Below are 16,379 nucleotides of genomic sequence, written 5' to 3' on the forward strand. Positions count from 1 at the left end.
TGGAAAGACACACATCAAGTTGCTTAAATCCATACGTTCATAATTACAATAAAAAGTAAACCAAAAAACTCACTGGTCACATGTGGAAGACACTAGAAAACCAACTCATCATTATTTTGACAACTGGAGAGTAAGAAGGAAGAGTAAAAGATGTATTCTGCCTTTCCTCTATGAACCGTGCCTGGGGTCAGTTTCCCTCTTTGGGAGAATTTCAGCTCCCAGATGAAAGGAGGAATGGAATGAGCGTGCCGCTGGCCGCTGGATCCAAGCATATTCTCAACGACAGACAGTAGCATAGAGAGGTGGCCGGTCGCCCGACATCTCTTGTTGGAAGTAAACAGCACCTCGAGCCTGCCCACAGGCAAACCTGCCAGAACCAAAATCAGCTGAGCCTGATTGTGATCATGGCTCTCAGTCTCACTGCTCAACCAACTTAAAGGAAACAGGGGACACAGGAGCTTGCTAAATGCCTGCAGTGGATGCAATCAGCAAAATCAGACAATGAGAGACTATATGGCACAAGTTGCCGATTCCTTCAACAAAATACTGTGGAAGAATAAACAAGAATTAGGTGGAACAGAAGCCCATAGATTAAAGGGATTTAAGAGACCTATCAATCAACAGTGACGTGTGACTTTTGTGTGTCTCAGTTCAAATAATCAAACAGTGAAAAGTACACGGGGAAGTGTGTACTTTTTTGATGTGTACAATATTTGATGATATTAAGGAATTATTAAGTTTGCTGGTACAATAGTGATACTGCAGTTCTACCGGCCAGAACTTCAGACTGAAAGCCTGGCACGGAAGGCCATGAGAACAAAGCCGAAGTATATAGGCCTCCACAGTGTGGCTTTGCTCTCAGTGCAGCAGCAACGCAGAAAGGACGGCCAGAGAGGGTTCCTCGTGGGGCCAGAGAGGGTTCCTCGTGGGCACTGGGCCCAGCAGGAGTGAGGAGTATCAGGGTGTGTGGCTAGGGCAGCAGAGAGGCTGTGATGTTGCTGGGCAGTGTGGGTCTGGGCTAGGGGTCTCTTGCCAGCTCCGACACATCAGCCCCTAGGCGGAGGCCCACAGCAGGCACCATGGGGTCAGGCTCCAGCGGGGAGGCTGACGCATGCCCTGGCTCTTCCTGACCCTGTTGCTCCCAAGGGGCTTCTCACCTCTGTGCTAGGGTCCACAACGCTGGCTTTCCTGCTCCCAACGATACTGCCTGGCTGCTTGGATGGCGTTTTCTGGAGGAAGTCAGAGATCCTCTGAACCAAGAAATCACGGTCTTTCAGGTTGGCAAACAGGAATGTCATTTTGCTTTTGGTGCTGATGGACAGGGGGCTGGGCAGCACGCTGGAGCTGTCGGCTTTTTCGACAATGGTCACCTGAGAAGGTGGAAGAACTCTTTTTGGTGTCTGTATCTCAGGTCCTGCTGCTGGGCATGCTTTGTGAATGGCAGACTGTCATGCAGCTCTCTCCTCCTGGGCACAATGCAGTGAGTGGCCCGACTGCCCTCATATTCTGACTCTGCCACCCGCTGCACGTAACCCCGACCAAGCTGCCTGTGCCTCTAAGGTCCTGTTTTTCCTGTCGATGGGGGTGAGCACACTGGCAGTGCAGGGCGGTTCTGAGGATGATGATGTAAAGTGTTCAGCCTAGCTGCTGGCCTTCACTGGCTCTCAGAAGGCTGTCCTAAAGCAGGGCAAGCGGTCCCTTGCTTGCAGGACTGTCCCCTGCACTTGTTCCCAGGGAACACTTTTTGACAGCAGGGGTCCTGGAACTTGGCTCTGAACCCTTCTGAGGTGTGGAGGGCACAGGACAGGCTTTAGCGGGCACCTCTGCAGAGCCCAAGGCCTGGCAGGGAGATGGACGAGGGATGCACCAGCTGAGCACAGTCAGCAGGGGTGAGTGCTGGGAAGGGGGAAGGCTGGGTGGCCCCAGGGGAGGCGGCCACTGAGCTAAGACCTGGTCCAGCCAGGTGAGTGCTGGGGAAGAGATGGGTGGGGGCACAGCAGTCACCCTGCAGACAGGGGTGGGACTGCCTGAGGGAGGAAGAGAAGGCCAGAGAAGCCAGAACAGCATGACTGGGGATGCGGGGGGGGAGTGTGTGTGCACTTTTTATGTCTGTGTGTGAGCATATACATGGGGTGTGCCTGGGCGCAGGTCTGAGAGGTGGCAGAGGCGCACAGAAGGCCTCACAGGTCACAGGAGGGAGGTAGGAGAAGACACTAGAGGACTCTAAGCAGGTTGCCAACATGCTCTGACATTTCAAATTTTGCTGGTTGCTGTGGGAGGATGTGTCATAAAGGGACTAAGTGTGTTGGGCCAGGTGTGGTAGCTCATGCCTGTAATTCCAACACTTTGGAAGGCTGAGGAGGAAGGATCACTTGAATCCAAAAGTTTGAGACCAGCCTGGGCAACAAGATGAACCCCTGTCTCTGTTAAAACAACAACAACAACAACAAAAAAAACAGCTAGGTGTGGTGGCACACATCTGTTGTCCCAGCTACCTGGGAGGTTGAGGTGGGAGAATCACTTAAGCCTGGGAGATTGAGGCTGCAGTGAGCCATGATCACACCACTGCATTCCTGCCTAGGCAAGAGTGAGACCCTGTCTCAAAAAAAAACAAAAACAAAAAAAACAAAGCGGAGGTGGGGGTTAAGTGTGGTTAGGGAGTGGCTAAAGGAGATGATGGTGTCTTAGGTGGCAGCCATGGAGAGGAAGGGCTGAGCTCTGCGGGGTGAGCTGGCAAGACATGCTGTAGGTAGGACACAGGGAGGAGGGAGAGGTTGGAATCTAGGCTGATACGTGGTTTTTACCTGGGCAAAGAGTGGAAGAGGGGTCACTTCCCAAGGGAAGTATGGAAGGGCGTGGTTGGGAGTGAAATTCAAGAGCCCACTACACCCACAGAGTGAGCTGCGTGCGCAGGAGCCTGCAGGATGGAACGTGGAGGAGCAGGTGTGTTGAGGGGTCGGCGTTGGCCGCCTCCACCCTGACCAGCTGCAGAGTTCATCACCAGAGCAAACTCAGCCCTCTAGTGTGAGCTAGTCCTGCTCCCCAAGCCCTCCAGTGTGGGTTAGTCCTGCTCCCCGAGCCCTCCAGTGTGGGCTAGTCCTGCTCCCCGAGCTCCACCAGGGTTCTACCATCTGAGATGTCAAAGGCCCGGCAGGAGAAATTCAAATGGAGCTTCAGGTGTTAGGATGACCCCTAGGCCCAGGGACCAGGTCAGTACAGTGCCCGGGACAGATCCACAGGGCCCTAGTGCTAATAGAATGTGGGGTCCGGGTCACACCTGAGCCTCTCAACCTGGAGCTTTTAGAGCTGTAGCTCTTCTGAGTTCCTTCCCTCTGACTTCTCTTGGGGAAACTGAGGCAGCAACTATCCCACACCTATTCTCAGCTACAGCTACACCTTGAGAGATTTGTGCAAATGGTAGGAAGGTCTTTAAGAATCTCAGCTGGGCGTGGTGGCTCATGTCTGTAATCCCAGCACTTTAGGAGGCCGAGGTGGGCGGATCACAAGGTCAGGAGATCAAGACCATCCTGGCTAACACAGTGAAACCCCGTCTCTACTAAAAATCCAAAACATTAGCTGGGCGTGGTGGCAGATGCCTGTAATCCCAGCTACTCGGGAGGCTCAGGCAGGAGAATGGCATGAACAGTGAGCAGAGATCACACCTCTGCACTCCAGCCTGGACAACAGAGCAAGACTCCATCCCAAAAATAAATAAATAAATACATAAATAAAAATAAAAGAATCTCACTTACTGCTTCTTCTTTTTTTTTTTTTTTTTTTTTTTTTTTTTTTTTTTTTTGAGACGGAGTCTTGCTCTGTCGCCCAGGCTGGAGTGCAGTGGCCGGATCTCAGCTCACTGCAAGCTCCGCCTCCCGGGTTTACGCCATTCTCCTGCCTCAGCCTCCCGAGTAGCTGGGACTACAAGCGCCCGCCACCTCGCCCGGCTAGTTTTTTATATTTTTTTAGTAGAGACGGGGTTTCACCGGGTTAGCCAGGATGGTCTCGATCTCCTGACCTTGTGATCCGCCCGTCTCGGCCTCCCAGAGTGCTGGGATTACAGGCTTGAGCCACCGCGCCCGGCCACTTACTGCTTCTTATAATTAAACAGTCAGTGCCCTGCTTGGCCACAAGGAAAAGGAGTCCTTGGGACCTGTCCTGACTCAGTCTCATGTCTTCTATTTGGGCAAGGTGCCTTATCCTTGCTGTCCACACCCCTTCACTGTAGTGCAGGACAGATGGCCTTATTCCCACCAGGGTCACTGTGGAACCCCAAGAAACCCAAGAAGGAGCAAGTGAGAGCCAACGCCGCCCACAGGGGAGAGCCGACCTCTGGTGGCCTGCTGGAGCCCGAGCCACAGCCAAGGTGGTGTGTCCAGCGAGGACTGGTGAGGTGGCCTGATAATGACATATGGGACCGGTGCAGGAACAGGGTCCTTTAAGCCCAGCCACAGAGCAGTGCTTTGCCAAAATTCAACTGCAGGGCCCAGAAGGCAAGCCTGACGGAAATTCATGCACCCTGTCTCCACTAGGCAAGTGACTCGAGAGGGCAAGCAGTGTGCCCCCACCATGTTACCTGCCTCCCCCACAGGGCAGGTGCTTGTGGAGGGGCTCACTCGGCCTACATCCTCCACCTGTCCCATCACTGAGTGACATGTGGCTGTCTGGGCTACGGCCTCCTCCCAGATGCCCCTAGTAAGCCAGGGTAGAGCAGGACAGGCTGGTCCCTGAGCTGACTGACCCCTCAGGGATAGAAAGGCCCTGGCCTCTCAACTAGGGGATGCTGACCTCCCTCAGGGGTATGATGAGGTGGCATGCATCCTCCTCCTTGCTGGCAAAGCAGATGTAGTTGTTGGAGATGAACATCTGGCCAGGGATGTGCAGTTTGTTGAACGGTGTCCACAGGGTGCAGCTCGTGTGGCCGTCCAGCCGCTCATCCCTGGGTAGCCGGAACGTGGCTCGGTAGCACTCATTCTTGGCTCGGGCGTCCAGGTCTCTGGGGAAACAAGATGGGAGGACAGGAGGAAAGGGGACAAAGTCAGGGCCAGCACACTCTCAAGGAAGCCTTGGGGCCTCCCCAGGCTTGTTTCCACATCAGATTCAGGATCCCTGGGGTTCTCCCTGGAGGAAGTCATGCTCAGGGACCTGAGAGTTCAATAGAAGATGCACGCTGAGTCACCAGGCAGAAGGTGAGACAGTCACATAACCAGCGGAGAAGCGGCCAGCAAACAATGTGTCCTGAGACTGCTTTGAAAAGGACACCTAGACGCTGGCCTGGGCAATGTGCAACCCATCCCTCGGTACTGAAGGACAGGCAGAGCCCAGAGCGTCTGCACTGGCCCCACTCAGATGGATGGCTCTGGGCAGCTCTTCCACCCTGGGCAGGCCTAACCCCAGGTTTCACCTTGAAGCCGAGGTGAGGAGCTCCCCACAGGGAGGTGTGGAGCTAAAACTAAAGCATGCGGCTGCTAACAGACGTGCACACCTGTGTATCTCATGGCTGTGACAGTGGCCTGGCCCAGGGCCCCACCCCTTCGGTGGCTCTGTTCACATAACCTCTCCCAGCCCCAAAGGGAGCCTCCTGCCTGGCCTGGGCTTCCGTGGCCTAAGCAGGGCCTGGCTGCACCCTCACCGGCAGTGCCAGCATGGCCACGCTCCATCTCTACTATTCTTTCCAAAAGGTCCCACGGCCAACCAGCACCCACACCCCAAGGGCAACATGCTGGCACGATCTTCTGCTTCTGGGGGTGGACCCCAGAGTTTGGGCCTAGACCATAGTCTGTGGGTGCAATGCAGGAAATGGCCTGGTTGGAATGAGGTTGCTGAACACATGGGTGTGAATTTGGCTGTGCTCAGGTTGGCTGTGGGACCCAGGGAACCTCAGAGATCTTGGCCAGCCTCTTGAGTTTCTCATAAGCTACAACCTAGAAACCCAAACATAAGTAGCCTGGGAGGGCCGGCTGCTATGATGTGTTCCTATCTATCAATCCTCTGGACAGGGCAGCAGGGACCTCAGACCCACACATGGCCCATCTCCTTGGCTGGCTTCAGACCCAGAGGTCTGCTTCCACATCAAACTCAGGACCCCTGGGGTCCCATGGCTGGGAGGGTCCTCTGGCCAGAGAGTCTCGGGATATACAGGAGAGCTGTCAATCACGGTGGGATGGAGGCCGTGCACTTGAGCCCAGATTCACCAAAGCCTTTCTGGGGGCGTCAGAGCACCTCAGCTGAGATGGCTAGATCCTGGCTCCACTGCTCACTGAGGGATTTCAGGCAACTTACTTGACCTCTCCGTGCCTCAGCTTCCTTGTCTGATACCTAGGGATGGTAAGAGACCCTTCCCATCGTAGGGCCAAGAGGAATAAAGTGTGAAAAGCCTCCTCCCCGATAGTGGTCAGGACATCACTGCTATCTCCTGCTGCCTCTCCACACAGTACTGCAATGATCTGTTTATGGCTTCCCTCCCAAGTGGGGAGCCCATGAGGGGTAAATGTGGACACTTTCTCCAGGTCTACATACTTGGACCAGGCGGGTCCCAGCCAAGGTCAGCAAACCTGGCTCACATAAGCCCACCCCAGCCTTGGAGGGTAACGCACCGCTTCAGGGCTGAGATGTTCCTGTGTGGCCGGACAGGCCTGGGCAGGACCTTGTCCTCCAGGAAGCCCTCACTGTCCAGCAGCTGCCGCATGGCCAGGTTGGCCAACTGCTCCATGAGCTTGAAGGTCTCGCCGATGTTGAGGAACATGGAGAAGAAGAGCTCCTGGTCACGCGTGTCCACACGGATGCTCTCGGGGAAGAGCAGGGTGGCGTTCTTCTCCAGACGCGTTATGTCTACCCACTGCACCACGAGGCTCACTGTGCCCGCAGGGACAGACACACCGCGGGTTAGGGCCTGGCAGGGTGAGGCTCCTGATGCCCATCTGTACCCCAGACCCACCCTAGGGAACTGCTCTCTGGGGGCAGCACTTCCTGCATGCCCAGGCCTGGCTGGGCTGGGTCATGCCCTCCATGTGGAGAGACCAGGCCACTGAGGTGTCCACTGCCTTTCAGACCAACCACACATGGTGTCTGCCCCACCAGTGGCCGAAGGGGAAAGGAACGAATGTGCAGAGGGGAACCACCAAGACCCACCCCGCAGCTCTCCTAAGTGGGAGCCCACTGATGTGTGAACAGTCACAGCACAGCACGGCCAACACAGAGCAGGACCCAGCCCCTGCTGACGGGAGGTGACTGGCCACCTGGTTGTGACAGGTAAGTGGCAAGGGCAGGAGGGGGCACAGGGAGGCTGTGGGCTGAGGGAGATGAGGAGGGAGGAGGGCTTGGTGGGCTTGGGGATGGCTAAGACCTTGGGGGCTCTTTCTGGAGCTGCTGGGGAACCAGGCTCGCATCCTGTGGCCGGGGTGTCTGCAGAGAGGGACCTGCAGCAGATGAGGGCTGTGGCACACAGCCAAGGCACTGCATGGCATGGAATCACCAGGAATTCGGGGCAGACGTGTGCCCGAATACGCCAGCTCAGCAGAAGAGGGCAGGGCAGGCATGTGAAGTCACCATGTGGAGAACCCTACTGGCGAGTGGTGGGCACGGTAAAAGCCGACTGGGAGCAGGTGGACGCCTGGCCAAGGCTGGACAGTCCCACCCTGGACTGCGAAGGTGGCATTTGGGTTTCAGGGAGATCCCTCTGGTGGCCATGTGGGGATGGAGAATCTGGAGGCTGAGGGCAGGGAGGGGCTGAGGGTGTGGGGGCTGGGGCACACTGAGGGGCTGGCTCACCTTCCTTCCCCAGCAGGAAGGAGTAGAAGCACAGGTGGTTGACCGTCAGGTAGAGCCAGCCCTGCCGGGGCACACGGCCCTTCCAGTAGCTGCAGGAGTAGTAATTCACCAGCTTCTCGCCCTCAGGCATCCCAAACTGCTTCCGCATCTTCAGCTCGGCCTCCTTGAACTTCCCAGGGTCCTCATCTCCCTGGGGCTGCAGGTTCTTGTTCTCTTCTGCGATGATGCCCTGGAGGAAGACAAGAGGACAAGAGCTTGCCCTGCACAGTCCTGGACAGGTCACAGCGTGGAGCAGAGAGGCCCTGGGAACCCAGGACTCATGGACCTTGGTCTACGGGCTACAGGCACAGGTGGGAACGTCAGCGGCTCTTGCTGGGTTGCAGTCAAGGCACACGGATGACAGATGCTGCCTGTGTGACTCTCCAGATAAAGCTCCTGCAACTCCCTGAACTACTGTCATCACCAGCAGAGACTTTAAAAAAAAATTAAGACAGGGTCTCACTGTCACCCAAGCTGGAGTGCAGCCTCAACCCAACAGCTGAAGCCATCCTCCTATCTCAGCCTCCTGAGTAGGTGGGACTACAGGTGTACTCCACCACACCTGGCTAATTTTGTACTTTTTGTAGAAATGAGGTTTTGCCATGTTGCCCAGGCTGGTCTCAAACTCCTGGGCTCAAGTGATCTGCCCGCCTCAGCCTCCCAAAGTGCTGGGATTATGGGAGTGAGCCACTGTGTCTGGCCTGACACTTTTAAAATGAACATTTCAGTTATTTTCATGTAAAATTACTGAAACATACTATCCATAAACATGGTAAAAAATGCATATAGTAGAAAACCGTATTCAGTGAAAAGGGAATCTTTTCTGGCCCTCTGTAGTGACTTTCCTGGTTCCTTCCAGACATGCAAACACTGATGGATTCACAAGCAAATGTGTGTTTTCCTCTTTCCCCCTTTATTTGCCCAAATGGGATCACCCCACAGCTCTGTTCTGTAAAGTGCTTCTCTTATCACATCCTGGAGGACGTTCTGCACTTGACCCCCTGTATGCTGGGGGCCTCCTGCCTCTTGGCTCTGCACACAAACCAGCAGCAGGGCCCACAGGTTCAGGGCCTGTCCTTACTGCTGCTGGCATTGTTGCAGGGCTCAGGGTGCCCAGACAACCCCCTGGGCCACAGAGCCAGCCCCAAGCCTCCTGGGGTAAAACAGGTCCTCAGTAGTGCCGTCAGCTCAAAATGTACACGCTGATTTTCTAGAAAGACAATTACAGGATAAACTAAAGTAAGTCAAGGTCAGTGCTGGTGGCTGGGCCACCTCCCACCCCTCTGTTCATGGGCAGCGAGGACAGCCACCAGTCTAGGTGAAGACTGAAAGGTGGGGTCTGTTCTGATTTCTTCTATTTCTCAGAGTAGCCAGGGAAGGAAACTAGAATATGCCGTCCCAAAATATGCATTTTTGACATAAGAAGTATTTTGAGTTGAAGGCAAGTAAGTAGCAGCAAACACAGGAAAAGCTCTCTCTGCTCTCCCCCTTTCTGCCTAAAAGCTGGATATACATTCTCCTTTACTGGAGACAATTCTAGATTCCTATCAGCCCTGAGATGACACCGCAGGCATCTGCAAACAAACCCGACTCCATTAGTTTCATCCCATGTATTTATCTTCTCACAGTTTCTTGCCCTTGGAAGCCTAAGCTGTTTCCTCTGTCCTGTTACTGCTCTTTAAGTAGACTGTTCCTGTGTTAAGAGGCTGTATAAACCCAATTCAAACTAAACTTCTGAGTTACCCATCCACGTTTCTCCCATGAATATATGAGATACACACATTAGTAAACTTCTGTTTTTCTCTTGTTAATCTGTCTTCTCTAACAGAGCCCCAGCCAAGAACCTAAATGGGGAGAAGAAAAAAAGGTTTTTCTTTCCTTCCACCAGTGCTACCGCAGTTGCGATCTAAACATCCCTCTCCAAAGTGCTGGGATTACAGGTGTGAGCCATAGTGCCTAGGCAAATTTGTGTTATTTTAAGCCACTAAGTTTATGGTAATTTGTTGCAGAAGCAACTGGAAACTAATAAATATTATTCTAATAAAGTGTCCATTTTGTCTAAATTCTTCTTTTTTTTTTTTTTTTTTAGACAGGGTCTCGCTCTGTTGCCCAGGCTGGAATGCAGTGGTGCAATCTCGGCTCACTGCAACCTCTGCCTCCCAGGTTCAAGCGATTCTTGTGCCTCAGCCTCCCAAATAGGTGGGATTACAGGTGTGCACCACTACGCCCAGATAATTTTTTGTATTTTTAGTAGAGACAAGGTATTGCCATGTTTGCCAGGTTGGTCTTAAACTCCTGGCCTCAAGTGATCCACCTGCCTTAGCCTCCCAAAGTGCTGGGATTACGGGTGTGAGACACCACGCCAGCCCCATTTTGTCTAAATTCTTTTTTTTTTTTTTTTTTTTTTTTTTTTTTTTTTTTTTTGAGACGGAGTCTCGCTGTGTCGCCCAGGCTGGAGTGCAGTGGCGCGATCTCGGCTCACTGCAAGCTCCGCCTCCCGGGTTTCCGCCATTCTCCCGCCTCAGCCTCCGAGTAGCTGGGACTACAGGCGCCCGCCACCGCGCCCGGCTAGTTTTTTGTATTTTTAGTAAAGACGGGGTTTCACCGTGTTAGCCAGGAGGGTCTCGATCTCCTGACCTCGTGATCCACCCGCCTCGGCCTCCCAAAGTGCTGGGATTACAGGCTTGAGCCACCGCGCCCGGCCTTTGTCTAAATTCTTAAAGGTACTGGTTTAAGGCTGTTTTGTCATCCTCTCTCCTTAGAGCTTTGCTTTTTTACAGATGCTCTTCACGGCGTATTTTGAGACAGAGTCTCCCTCTGTTGCCCAGGCTGCAGTGCAGTGGCACGATCTCAGCTCACTGCAAGCTCTGCCTCTCGGGTTCACGCCATTCTCCTGCCTCAGTCTCCTGAGTAGCTGGGACTACAGGCACCCGCTACCACACCTGGCTAATTTTTTTGTATTTTTAGTAGAGACGGGGTGTCACCATGTTAGCCAAGATGGTCTCGATCTCCTGACCTCGTGATACACCCACCTCGGCCACCCAAAGTGCTGCGATTACAGGTGTGAGCCACTGCACCCAGCCGATCCTTCCTTCCTTTGTAAGACTGAAGGCTTTAAATTTCCTTCTGTGTATTGCTCTCACTGCATTCCACACATCCTGACATGCAGTAGTATTTCAATCATTTTCTTTTTTTTTTTTTTTTGAGATGGAGTCTCGCTCTGTTGCCCAGGCTGGAGTGCAGTGGTGTGATCTCGGCTCACTGCAACTTCTGCCTCCTAAGTCCAAATGATTCTCCTGCCTCAGTCTCCCGAGTAGCTGGGACTACAGGCGCACACCACCATGCCCAGCTACTTTTAAAATATTTTTAGTAGAGATGGGGTTTCGCCATGTTGGCGAAGGATAGCTGGTCTCGAACTCCTGACCTAAAGTAATACGCCTGTCTTGGCTTCCCAAAGTGCTGGGATTACAGGCGTGAGCCACCGCACCTGGCCTCAATTCTAAATATTTTCTAATTTACATTTCTTCCTTGGCCTATGAGTCATTTAGAGTTTTTTCTGCTGATGCGTTTTTTGGGCCTGGCACATAGGAGGCAGTGATTAATGCCACAACGACTATTATTATCACCCCCAATTGCTCACCAGAGAGTAAAGGTTTGCTTCTACACTCCCCACCTGTTTTCCTGGAGATAGAGGCAATGAGGTCTCCACTTGAACCCCAAAGTGCACCGAGAAGAGCTGAGAAACTTGGTAATGTCTGTCCAGGCACGGGAAGTTCTGGTATCAGGAATACACAAGGGCCTGCGCAAAGCAACTTTGTACCACACGACTGTGACCTAGTAAGAGCCCTCCCATGACTCCAACTTAAGGAAATAACCTAACAGAAAGGACAAGACATATACATTCAGGCCAGGTGCAGTGACTGACGCCTGTAACCCCAGAACTTTGGCAGGCCAGCCAAAGTGGGTGGATCACTTGAGACCAGCCTGGCCAACATGGCAAAATCCCATCTCTACTCTTTTTTTTTTTGAGACGGAGTCTTGTGCTGTCACCCAGGCTGGAGTGCGGTGGCACGATCTTGGCTCACTGCAAGCTCCGCCTCCTGGGTTCACACCATTCTCCTGCCTCAGCCTCCTGAGTAGCTGGGACTACAGGCACCCGCCACCACGCCTGGCTAATTTTTTTGGTATTTTTAGTAGAGACAGGGTTTCGCTGTGTTAGCCTGGATGGTCTCGATCTCCTGACCTTGTGATCCACCCGCCTCAGCCTCCCAAAGTGCTGGGATTACAGGCGTGAGCCACCACGCCCAGCCTTTTTTTTTTTTTCCTTTCTGAGATGGAGTCTCACTCTGTTGCCCAGGCTGGAGTGTAGTGGCGCGATCTCAGCTCACTGAAACCTATAGCTCCTGGGTTCAAGCACTTTTCCTGTCTCAGCCTCTTGAGTAGCTGGGATTACAGGCGCACGCCACCATGCCTGGCTAATTTTTGTATTTTTAGTAGAGATGGGGTTTTGCCACGTTGGCCAGGTTGCTCTCAAACTCCTGACCTCAGCTGATCTGCCTGCCTTGGCCTCCCAAAGCGCTGGGATTACAGGTGTGAGCCACTGTACCCGACCACCTGCCCCGTCTCTACCAAAAATACAGAAATTAACTGAGCATGGTGGTGCGTGCCTGTGATCCCAGCTACTTGGGAGGCTGAGGCAGGAGATTCATTTGAACCTAGGGGGTAGAGGTTGCAGTGTGCTGAGATTGTGCCACTGTACTCCTTCCTAGGTAACAGAGTGAGACTCTGGCTCAAAAAAAAAAAAAAAAAAAAAAAAAAAAAAAAAAAAAAAAAAAAAAAAAGACACATACATTCAGATAAATGCTCATTATCCTGTTAATTATCCCCAAAGAGGAAACAACCCAGAGATCACCATGAGTTTTTACACACTGCTACAATTTTCATAACCATTGCTTTGATGGCAGCAAAATATTGCACTAAGTGTACCATACATGACTTAACAAGTCCCCTGAACACACAGCACTTAGCACAGTGTATGTATACACTTTGTGTATGCTCAGTCAATGCCACAGCACCTATTATTATTCTCATGTTGCAGAAGAAAGAACAGCTGCTTTCCTCCCTTATCATGGGACTGGGAGGCACTGTTTCCAGTTTTTCTGCTAATACACACAGTCTGGTGGGTGACATATTAAACTGTGTGTTTATATATATAACATATATATGTGTATACATGTATTATTTATACATATATGCGTATACAAATATATACATATATATTTTTTAAAGACAAGTTCTCGCTATGTTGGCCAGGCTGGTGTCAAACTCCTGGGCTCAAAGGATCCTCCTGCCTTGCCTCCCAAAGTGCTGGGATTACAGGTGTGAGCCACCACACCTGGCCCTTGAAACTATATATTCTGCATATATGAATATACTGTAGGGGAAACTCCAAGGATTGGAATTTTGGGGTAAAGGGCATGTGCCTTTTAAAATAACATTAGTTTTATAATAAAAAATAACTCAAAATATCCCATTGTTTCCAGCATCTCTTCTGGCAAACAGAACTGTCTATCTGCCTACGCTTTCCAAGGCATCTGGGTAGGAATGGAAACCGTGCACTAGGCTTCAGCAGCCTCCAGTGCCCAGCCAGGGTAAGAAGGGGTTTTCCTGGGTCATGAGTTCCTCTGCCCCTCTCAACTCCAAGAGAAAGAGCACTGACACTTCAGTCTCCACCTTTGTAAAATGAGGACGCACCCTACCTCGTGAAGATTAAATAGGATAATACGCGAGAACACTGCCGGCCAGGGAAGGGTGAGAACAGGGAGTGGCGAGTAAACCTTACGTGTATCTTGCCCTTGACGAAGGTGGTGATATCTTCCTCACTGTCGAAGATGGATAGTGTCTGGAGCAAGTTATTTTCCAGCCATTCCCAGTGTTTTGTGATCTCTTTGCGGGAAGAACCTAGAAGAGGTTGGTGAAGTAAAAGAAAAATCAAATTCACCGGGTCCTAAACACACATTCAAAGAAGCGAGATGAAAGTGGGCAACCTAATTAGCTAAATCCAAGGGACTAGAATCTTCAAGCTGCTTCCTCTTTTCCCTCTTAAACTGATGAATATGTGCATAAAGAAAGTAATAAATGGTCCTGGTAAAAAACGAAAAATGAAACGTCCAGGCTGAATCAGTTGTGTGAGAGTGAACATATCCACCTGTCCCTGAAGCCAACAGGAAGAGTCACTAAGTCTCCTGTGTGTCCTAGAAACAGTCTACGTGCCCGCAAGCTTGCTAACTTATACCTTCCCTCCAGTTGAAAGAACTTAATGTGGCCTTTGCTATGTATGTGATTAATCAGACACAATCATACTGTGTAAAAATGAGTCCAGCTCTTTCCTGAGAATCTAGGTATCCACAGATAGCAGCTGGAGCTTCCTACAAGACTCCAGGCCCCTGGCTAGCTAGGCTCCTGCTGGGCAGACAGGTAGCTACTGTCCCTCTCTTCAGTTCCTCCTGGCCACCTTCTTACCTAGTGTCTGCCCCACCTAGGAGGGAGGGGGTCCCTGTCCTCCATAGGCCCAATGGAAATTTTTAAAAATGTAGAGAAAATCTGGGTGCTGTGGCTCATGCCTGTAATCCCAGCACTTTGGGAAGCTGAGGCAGGAGGATCGTTTAGCCCAGGAGTTCGAGACCAGCCTGGGCAGCATGGCAAAACCAAAAATACAAAAAAAATTAGCTGGGCGTAGTGGCACGTGCCTGTGGTCCCAGCTACTCACGATGGTGAGGTGGGAGGATTGCTTGAGCCTGGGAAGCGGAGGCTGCAGTGCAGCCTGAGTGACAAAGTGAGATCTCGTCTCAAAACAACAACACACAAAACAAAAATGTAGAGAAGGCAGCACGATGCCACTTTTAAAGGCCGGAAGAACTGTTTGCTCCCATCAAAGAATCGGGGAAGAAGCCCCAGGGAGAAGCGCAAAGAGATGAGAGGAAATCTCTGCCGAGCCTGGCTCCCCCATCCCCAGCACCCGTTTCTGGGGCTTTGCCTCTGCTGAATGAACACAAGGATGAGGAGTTAATGACACCCTGAATCGTTCTCAGCTGCCCGCAGGTGGGACAGGAGGCCCATCCACCAGGCACGCAGAGAGCCTCAGTCAAGACAGCGGATTCTCGTTTTTCCGGTGGTTACATTCTGTAAGGTGGCCGCGAACAGTGAGTTAGCGAATCCTGAACCAGTACTCTGGGGGAATACAGGGTTAGGTTCCTCGAGCCTCTAATCACACTTTTCTCAACTGACCGATACATAACTGTTTACATGTGTTTCTGTTTAAAGAGGCCTTATTAACACGTGCCCCTGATTGACTGGCATTGAGCTCATGGCCAGCAGCACTGTCACTCACGCCTGAACGAAGCTGCTCTAACGCACAAGGCACAACCCAGGCTTCTTGTTCTTACGGACAAGAGTGCCTCGGCGTTATGCTCGGGAGACATTTTAAACAGCCAAGTCAACAGCAATGAGCACAAACATGGGAAAACACGGCACTGCAGAGACCGTGAACGAGACACACGAGTGCGGTATGACAGCTGAATCAAGAAGGCAGAGTGTCGCCCTGTTCTGCCTCCGCCGGGGACGTGGGCATCAGGCGACTCAGATTTTTCACTGCTTTGAATGTACACGTGTCCATGTCTCCAAATGACCACAAAATCCCTGGAAGTATTGATTTGGGGATTGCAAATACATTTTATTGAGTAGGCCAATTTGCAAATATGGAGTCTTTGAATGAGGCCAACTATATCTACCTTGAGAAAAGGTGGCATGAGAACGTGGACATTGGCTAGCCCCACGCTTGCACCCCCAGAGGTACACGGGGCTCCATGGGGCTGTCCTCTCCTACTCTGTCCCCATGACCAGTGGAGCTGCCTTTCTAAGATGGAAGCGAAGCCTCCTCCACTTCCCTCTTGCAGCCTTGGACTGTGCTGTCAGCAGGGAACACCGCCCAGGCATGTGGGCTACACACCCCTTCCTCTCAGCAACGGCTCTTCCAGGGCAGGCCCTGCCCAGCACCCCTCACCACTCAGGGTACCTACCACACGCCACTGTCCAGTAGACCTGGGAGTCCTGGGTCTGGTGCAGGATGCGGTAAGGGGCCACGCGGGCACTGGAGTCCAGCACCACGTCCAGGGTGCCCACAAGAAGACCTGGGAACAGGGCAGAGAGACATGGTGGGTGAGGGGAGGGCCGGATTGAGGCCCCTGAAGGCTGAGTCTGGCCGGAGGCAGAAACGATGGTGGCGCTACCCAAAGGGTCCAGCCCAACGAGGGAAACGTCCTGAATTATCCCCGCAGTCAAAGGCCTTCAGCCAGTGTCTGATCCCGATCAAAAAAATCCCCTTCTACTTCTTCCTGGAAGCATCTGCTTCTTCTCCTGACTCAGAAACGCTTGCAGGCAGAGGCAGATGCAAGTTTCATGGGGTCAGAGCTTAAATAATTCTGGGAAGCCCTCTTTAAGTACACCAAATTAGACTACAAAACAAGTATTGCTTTAGACTGAGAAAGTACAGAGTTACACATTAAAGCTAAAAA

At 52.1% G+C, this 16,379-nt stretch overlaps 1 protein-coding gene across 4 annotated transcripts in view; it reads right to left on the minus strand.

Annotated features, from left to right (window-relative positions):
• The window catches only part of TBC1D9B (TBC1 domain family member 9B), a 44,778-nt gene that overhangs the window by 25,119 nt on the left and 3,280 nt on the right, over positions 1–16,379 (minus strand). For all 4 annotated transcript variants that reach the window (XM_010380966.2, XM_010380964.2, XM_010380963.2 and 1 more), the window contains exons 2-7: positions 15,885–15,995; positions 13,649–13,767; positions 7,768–7,996; positions 6,594–6,852; positions 4,786–4,993; positions 1,158–1,370 (exon numbers count right to left, since the gene is read on the minus strand). In XM_010380966.2, coding sequence (XP_010379268.2) covers positions 1,158–1,370; positions 4,786–4,993; positions 6,594–6,852; positions 7,768–7,996; positions 13,649–13,767; positions 15,885–15,995 — 1,139 coding nt within the window. The remainder of the gene's footprint in view (positions 1–1,157; positions 1,371–4,785; positions 4,994–6,593; positions 6,853–7,767; positions 7,997–13,648; positions 13,768–15,884; positions 15,996–16,379) is intronic.

Source organism: Rhinopithecus roxellana, chromosome 3 (assembly GCF_007565055.1).
Source record: "Rhinopithecus roxellana isolate Shanxi Qingling chromosome 3, ASM756505v1, whole genome shotgun sequence".
In the NCBI taxonomy this organism is placed as follows: Eukaryota; Metazoa; Chordata; class Mammalia; order Primates; family Cercopithecidae; genus Rhinopithecus; species Rhinopithecus roxellana.